The sequence below is a fragment of the Montipora foliosa genome, chromosome 14 (genome assembly GCF_036669935.1).
Source record: "Montipora foliosa isolate CH-2021 chromosome 14, ASM3666993v2, whole genome shotgun sequence".
Taxonomy (NCBI): Eukaryota; Metazoa; Cnidaria; class Anthozoa; order Scleractinia; family Acroporidae; genus Montipora; species Montipora foliosa.
The window spans coordinates 7869311-7876810 of NC_090882.1; the positions used below are offsets into that span (position 1 = coordinate 7869311).

At 42.5% G+C, this 7500-nt stretch overlaps 3 protein-coding genes across 4 annotated transcripts in view; 1 reads left to right on the top strand and 2 right to left on the bottom strand.

Moving 5' to 3' along the window:
• LOC137985504 (uncharacterized) overlaps positions 1 to 6013 on the bottom strand; it is a 9030-nt gene extending 3017 nt beyond the window's left edge. Inside the window, exon 1 of the mRNA XM_068833126.1 lies at positions 273 to 6013. Coding sequence (XP_068689227.1) covers positions 658 to 5274 — 4617 coding nt within the window. The 5' untranslated portion in view covers positions 5275 to 6013 and the 3' untranslated portion in view covers positions 273 to 657. The remainder of the gene's footprint in view (positions 1 to 272) is intronic.
• Positions 1 to 7500, bottom strand: part of LOC137985505 (ESF1 homolog) — a 65721-nt gene that overhangs the window by 37213 nt on the left and 21008 nt on the right. Inside the window, exon 17 of one of the 2 annotated variants that reach the window (XM_068833127.1) lies at positions 7367 to 7500. This exon is cut by the window's right edge and continues 349 nt beyond it. The exons of the other annotated variant lie outside the window; for it this stretch is intronic. The gene's annotated coding sequence lies outside the window, so the exon portion shown is untranslated. Of the gene's footprint in view, positions 1 to 7366 lie in introns of those variants that run through there. 2 annotated transcript variants of the gene reach the window in all.
• On the top strand, positions 5866 to 7219 carry LOC137985429 (peptide-N(4)-(N-acetyl-beta-glucosaminyl)asparagine amidase-like; the record flags this gene model as incomplete). Its single annotated transcript, XM_068833052.1, has 2 exons — positions 5866 to 6046; positions 6584 to 7219. Coding segments are annotated over 2 exons (354 nt in total), but the record flags the coding sequence as incomplete, so codon positions are not given.

Below are 7500 nucleotides of genomic sequence, written 5' to 3' on the forward strand. Positions count from 1 at the left end.
GCACTTCTATAGTGTTGACAAAAACTTGGTTTCAGTCTATAACAGTAGTGTCTTTTATAGTTTGATGCATTTTTTGTAAAATAGATCCTCAATATTTTGCCCTTTTTTCCCCAGGCATACTTAGTGTTACGAGTTCGTGTGTTTTGAGGAAAGTTAGCTTGCAGACTAAACTGAACGCAGGGTTGTCGGAACAACAACAAGAAGATTTATTCCAAAAATGAACGTAGTTTCCACGAAGTAAACTCTAAATAACACGTACTCGATAAACTTACACGGCCTCCGCCAACTTGAATGCACACAGCTTCTGTCACACTTGACTAAACACGGCCAACGCCAACTCTCTTCGCTTGTGAAAAAACTAGTTAGAAAAACACTCCGCTTGGACTCGTCTACTTATATACTCTGACAATAAATTTCTAGAACTTTCTAAATTAGTAATCACTCTAATTATAGTAAGATTACAAAACACACCGATTTAGAAACGCTTACGTACAAACCTAAATATAAACAAACTACGAACTCTCGCGAAGGTTCTAGACAGTAACGCTTGTCACGCAATACTATTTTTCGTAACATAACCCCCTCTTGAGAAGAAATTTCCTAAATTTCTACTAACAACGAAAAATTAGCTAAGGAGGCAGTCAAGTGTCTCTTAAGTTATTCCTCTACTCTGCTTAAATAATCTGCTCCTACATTCTCAGATCCCTTGATAGCCTCAACTCTGAAGTTGTAACTCTGAAGAAACATAGCCCAACGCATTAGCCGTCCATTAGCAAACTTCGCACTGTTCATGTACTTCAGTGGCTCGTGATCTGTTTGTAGCACAAAGGAAACTCCATACAGATAAAGATGAAACCTTTTGAATCCCCACACAATGGCTAAACACTCCTTCTCGATGGTTGAATAATTACGCTCCGCACTTGACAATTTCTTACTTGCGTAGCAAACGGGGAATAGCTTGCCATCATGTTTCTGCATTAATACAGCGCCAATACCAGTGTCTGAAGCATCAGTCTGCAGAAAGTAGGTTTTCCTTGAATCTGGCAGTCGAAGGACTGGTTCCTTTGTTAGGAGGGCCTTGATACTCTGATAGGCTTTCTCCTGTGCCTCACCCCATTCAACTTTGTTAGGTCGGCCTTTACGCGTGAGGTCTGACAGCGGGGCTGCTAATGCTGCGAAGTTTGGGATAAAATCTCTGTAATATCCAGCCAAACCCATGAACGATCTTATCTGCTTCTTAGTAATTGGTCTTGGAGCATCTCTAATCTTCGTCACGTTGTCTTCATGAAGACCAATTAACCCTTCCCCCAAACGGTGACCAAGAAAATCAACGGTGTTGACTCCAAAAAGACATTTAGTCGGTCTTATGGTCATTCCAGCAGCTAATAATCTTCTGAACAACTCTCGAAGCGCCTTGATGTGCTCTTCCCACGTACGGGTGTGAACCAAAATGTCATCCCAATAAAATTCAACGTTGTCTAGTCCAAGCAATAGCTTCTTCATGGCTCTCTTTAAGGTCGCTGCGGAGTTGATCATACCAAACGGCATCTTCAGGAATTCATACGATCCGTCAGGCGTCACAAAAGCGGTCTTCGGTATATCCTCCTCAGGAATAGAAATTTGCCAGTAGCCCTTGCTCAGATCAATTCTGGTAAAATACTTGTCATCATTCAACTTCTGAAACAAATGCTCAGCAGTTGGCATAGGCTCAGGATCAAACACGGTTAACTTGTTCAGTTTACGATAGTCCACGCACACACGATTTGAGTTGTCTTTTTTCTTAACAACTACAACAGGCGAAGCATACGGCGAACTTGATTCTCTTATGACTCCCATCTTCATCATGTCTGTAATGTCCTTCTTCAGCGATTCTCTTAAGCTATACGGTACTGGGTATGGTCTTGATCTAACTGGTTGGTCGGATGTAAGCTTGATATGATGCTGAGCCAAACTTGTTGTGCCTGGGGCTTCTGTGAATAAGCTTTGAAACTCATTTGCAAGATCCATGAACTCTGCTCTTTGCTCATGAGAAAGGTTTTCTCCTATGGCTACATCCTTGACTGACTCTTTCGCGACATAACCACCAATCTCCAGAAAATCAATACTATCCACAGGGTCAACTTCTTCTACTTCACTATCAACATGTTCGTTCTTACAAATGTTAGCGTTCGTTTCAACAGCAACTGCTCCAACGGAAACAGGATCCTCTCGCTCAAAATACTTCTTCAGTAGATTAGCATGGTAAACTCTCTCTTTTCCTTTGACTCTCACTCTATAATCATTGAGACCAACTACAGCACTAACCTCAAATGGACCCTTCCACTGCATTAGGAGCTTGTTGTGGTCGGTCGGCAGCAGCACTAACACTTTATCTCCAGGTACAAACTTCCTGACTTTAGTCTTTCGGTCGTAATAATGCTTGCCTTTGTTCTGGGCTTTCTGAAGCTCGATGTGCGCCAGCTTGAGGGTATCTTCAAGCTTCTCGCGTAGCTCAAACACATACTGATAACTGTTCTTTACTTCAGGCTCCTCCAGCTCTTTCGTCCAAAGCTCTTTGAGAATAAACATCGGTCCTCTGACAGCTCTTCCATACAGCAACTCAAACGGCGAAAAACCAGTAGACTCCTGGGGAACTTCACGATATGCAAACAGCAACGGGTTAATATAGCGATGCCACTGTCTTGGCTGTTCACTGCACAATCTCTTTAACATGCTCTTCATTGTTCCATTAAACTTTTCCGTCAGACCATTACACATAGGATGATAAGGGGTCGTAGTGAGCTGCTTTATGCTCAAAAGCCGCGTCACTTCCTTCATACACTCAGAGACGAACTGCGTACCAAGGTCGCTCAAGATCTCTTCAGGCACTCCCAAACGACTAAAGATATCCACCAACGCTTCTGCCACAGTCTGAGTATCAATGTTCCTCAGCGGAACAGCTTCAGGATAACGAGTTGCAAAGTCGACCAATGTCAATATATATCTATGACCGTCCTCACTCGGGGGAACAATAGGTCCAACCAGGTCGATTGCTACTCTCTTAAACGGCTTGTCAATTAATGGCATCTTCTCTAGGGGAACCTTCGGTACGGAACCCTTGTTAACTGTCTTCTGACATACATCGCAGGACTTGCAATAACGAGTCACGTCCCCTTGAATGCCTGGCCAGTAGAACGCGCTTTGAATCTTATCAGTCGTTTTCTTTATTCCCATGTGACCTCCCATGATCGATCCGTGCGCTAGTTCCATTATTCGACCTCTCAGCTGCACAGGAACCATAACCTGCTTCATGGGTTTACCTCCGTTCACATAAGGGTGCTTGTAGACGCGGTACAGAACTCCACCTTTCACTTCAAATGAAATCTCAGCCTGGCCTCTCACAACTACATCATCTTTCTCCCAAAATTTCTGTAGGCTCTCGTCATCACGCTGCATCTCCTTGAGCTTTTCTCTATCAACTACAGGACTTTCTTTGGTATCCGGTACCTTCAACGGAGTATGTTCTCCAGCTTTCTTAGCTTGACTTCTCGTGGTTACAGCACAAGCTTCTTGTACAGGAACTTGCCAGCTTGGGTCTGGGTCGTCAGCGGCTCTTGCGCCTGGTACATTACCAATAATTAAATCATAAACAGCATCGGGAAGACACTGCGCTTCCACTTGGCCCTTGAGATAAGGTGTATCAACATCAATCTTTGCGATGGGAACTTTCCTTGCCGTATTGTCAATGAGCAGCATAACATTAAATTCGCCAGTAAACTGATCCACAGGTACAAGGTCCCTCTTTACTACAATTCCACTACAACCAGTATCTCTCAGGACATCAACAGGCTTCTCTCCAATTCTACCTTTCACGACAGGCATTTTACTTCTCACTCCGGTCAACGGTTCAATACAAGCGCTACTCAACAATGGAATCTTCTTACCACAGGCTAACAGCAGCTTATCATCTTTAATACAGGCCTTAACTTCTTCATCAGTAGGTTTATCCTCAGGTGGTTGAACTAGACAACTGGCACTCACTTGACCACGCTGCACAGGGTTACCATCCTTTCTTTGTCCTCCTGATCTGCATCCACCTGATCGACAGTTTCTAGCTTCATGTCCCTGCTTACCACATAGGAAACACTTTCTTGTTAGGGTTGGGCAGTTGACAGCTTTATGACCTCGGGTGTTACACTTAAAGCAATGCAGAGCTGGTGGATTAATCTGCATGTTCTTGGCTTCGTCCCTCTCAGGCTGCAATGTTGGCTTTCTGCTCGCTGAGCTGAACAAATGTTTACCATGAGCCTCCAAGTACTGGTCAGCGACCTTCGCAATCTTTGCTAGAGTCTCAGGTGCCCTTTCTCGCAGGTGAATTGCCAAATCCTTAGGGCAAGAGTCAATAAATTGTTCTTTCACGATCAAGTCCTTAAGACCATCAAAGGTTCCCGCAGTATCCGAAAGCTCTAGCCAACGTAACAGGTATCTGTCCAGTCGCACAATAAACTGCTCCGGACTTTCGTCAATTTCTGGTTTGGATGCTCTAAATTTTCGACGATAGCCGTCTTCGGTAAGGTCATATCTCTTCATTAACGCAATCTTTACCCTGTCATAATCCTTAGCTGCGTCCTCCGATAGACGTGAATACACTTCTAGTGCCCGTCCAGACAACAGAGCACTGAGCTTCGATGCCCATCCATCTTTTTTCCACTTAGCAGTCTCGGCAAATCTCTCGAACCTCTGCAAATACGCGTCCAAATCGTCTTTACCATCAACAAACGAGGGGAGTTTAGGTGCCTTAGCCCGATCCTCTCTCACTTCAGGACGTCCGTCAGCATTCTCCACAGCCAAACGTGCAATCTCCAGCTCATGTTCTCTTTTTGCCGCTTCAATAGCCTCTTTCTGTTTCAACAGCTCGGCTTCCATCTCCAATTTTCTTAGTTCGCGTTCTTGTCGCCTAGTTTCTCTCTCTTCGTATTCTCTTCTGCGCCTTTCCTCTTTCTCTTCCTCTTCCTTTCTTTTATCCTCCTCAAGCATTCGACGTCTCTCTTCTCTTTCTTCTTGTAATTGCCTCTTTTTTTCCTCTCTTTCTTCCTGTTCCCTCCTTCGTTCTTCTTCCAATTGTCTACGTTTTTCTTCTTTTTCTTCCTCTTCCCTCCTTCTTTCTTGTTCTAATTGTCTGCGTTTTTCTTCTCTTTCTTGTTCTAACTTTTGTTGCTTCTCTACAAACTCGAGCAGCTTTTCTCCCTCCAATCCGAATTCTTTTCCCATCTGCAAAAGCTTTTCCGTTTCCATAGCAGTATTCCACAGCAAAAACACAATATACTCTCTCGTACAGTTCTTCTTACTTTTTCTGTAACTCTTTCTTGAATTGTCCTTTCCTGGTTTCTGTAGTCAGCAAACAAATGAATTCCTCTCCCGGACCAGGCCCCCAATGTTACGAGTTCGTGTGTTTTGAGGAAAGTTAGCTTGCAGACTAAACTGAACGCAGGGTTGTCGGAACAACAACAAGAAGATTTATTCCAAAAATGAACGTAGTTTCCACGAAGTAAACTCTAAATAACACGTACTCGATAAACTTACACGGCCTCCGCCAACTTGAATGCACACAGCTTCTGTCACACTTGACTAAACACGGCCAACGCCAACTCTCTTCGCTTGTGAAAAACTAGTTAGAAAAACACTCCGCTTGGACTCGTCTACTTATATACTCTGACAATAAATTTCTAGAACTTTCTAAATTAGTAATCACTCTAATTATAGTAAGATTACAAAACACACCGATTTAGAAACGCTTACGTACAAACCTAAATATAAACAAACTACGAACTCTCGCGAAGGTTCTAGACAGTAACGCTTGTCACGCAATACTATTTTTCGTAACACTTAGCAAGGCTCTCGTGCTCTACAACAGGCCTGGTCGCATGGCAGGTGGATTTCTCTTCCAGTGGTCTTGTAATTGATAGCGTTACTACAAAAGCCTTGGTTACAACATCAGGAACTGGGCAAGTCGATTGGACACTTGAGGGAGATGACCACATTGCAGAGCAATTGGATTTTGCCAATGGTATGTGGGTATCCTGTGCTGCCTTAATCGAATAGCAGAGTACCATTAATTTACGCATGGAGGAGGGTGCAGGTGTTGCATAAATAAAGACAGTGACAGTTGATCGGCTATGGTGATGATTGACTGATATGTTTTGCAGCATTTTTTTAACCAATCAGAAACATGACCAAACCCAGAAGTTACACACACTTGATAGTACCAGCTGCAGCAAAATAATGTATTGCTAATTGGATCATGTGATTGTTTACATTTGCTGTGAGTGGATGAAAATTACTGGTTCTGGTCTTGTTATTGCCACCTCACGGCCCCATACACCTTATTCCAAAATGACCACCATTCTGGCCTCGTTGTTTTGAATGTGTGTGTGAAAGCGAGGCTAATTTGCAAGGAAACAAAAGAATACTAAAAAAAATGGTGGCCATTTTGGAACAAGGTGTATAAGTACAGATGAAGAGCTTTTGACTTGCTTCAGTGAGAAGTTTTGTATTCAAGCCATTGCTTTCCCGGCCTGTAATTTTCGATATTCTTATGTTGCAGCACATGAAACAGTAACAACTTCAGTTCTGCGTGGTTCTAAGACTCTGAAATTAACAGCTACCCTTAGTGGTGGGAAAGGAGATGTTGCTTGGCAACAAGCACAGCTTTTCAGCCAACCAATTGACAGCGAGAATATTGCCTTTCACCTCACAGTTATTCTTCGTGATCCTTAATTCCTGAATGAGATGAAGCAAGGACACCACAAGTCTTCATCTTCAAGCACCAATCTCCGCCTTTAGAACACTATCATTTATCTTGAGGTAGCGTTCACCCTACACCTCAAAAAGAAGGTGGTGTCCAATTATTAGCTCACTTGGTTGAAATAGTATAATTATGGAGCCTCTTAAGACTTTAAGTTTCGATCCCAACACAATAGTTTTGCTTGCTGTGATATGATAAACCTTACCAGTTTGTTGGATTTTTTTTGTTATATAAGTCGAAACACAGATAATGGCATGAGTGAGTCTACTTGTAATCAGTTATGTCCCCGAAAAAAAAAAAAAAAAAAAAACCTAACATGGCTTCTTCTGATTGGTTGAAATTGTCGGCTCTTTATTTTTGCACGCAAAGTGCATCTAAAAATAGACCCATTGGTGAGACTGCAAAGTGATAGATTGACTTTCAGTGCAGACATAGTTAAGACAACCTGAAATTTAGTAATGGTCAAATTTTAAATAGTACCATAGGAAAAATCGAGGAGGGGGGTGTCAGTGTTGCATGCTACTGTAGGTTTTTCAATATTCTCTACCTTGACTTATTTATGAATACAAATTTGTCCAAAAATACTCACAAATGAATTATTTTATTAATGACAATACAGAGAAAGCTTGTTGGCAGCCTGTCTTAGAAATGGAAGCGTGTTGATAATTAATACCTTCTGTACGCCAAAAGACTGTAATTAACATCAAGTTAATGTG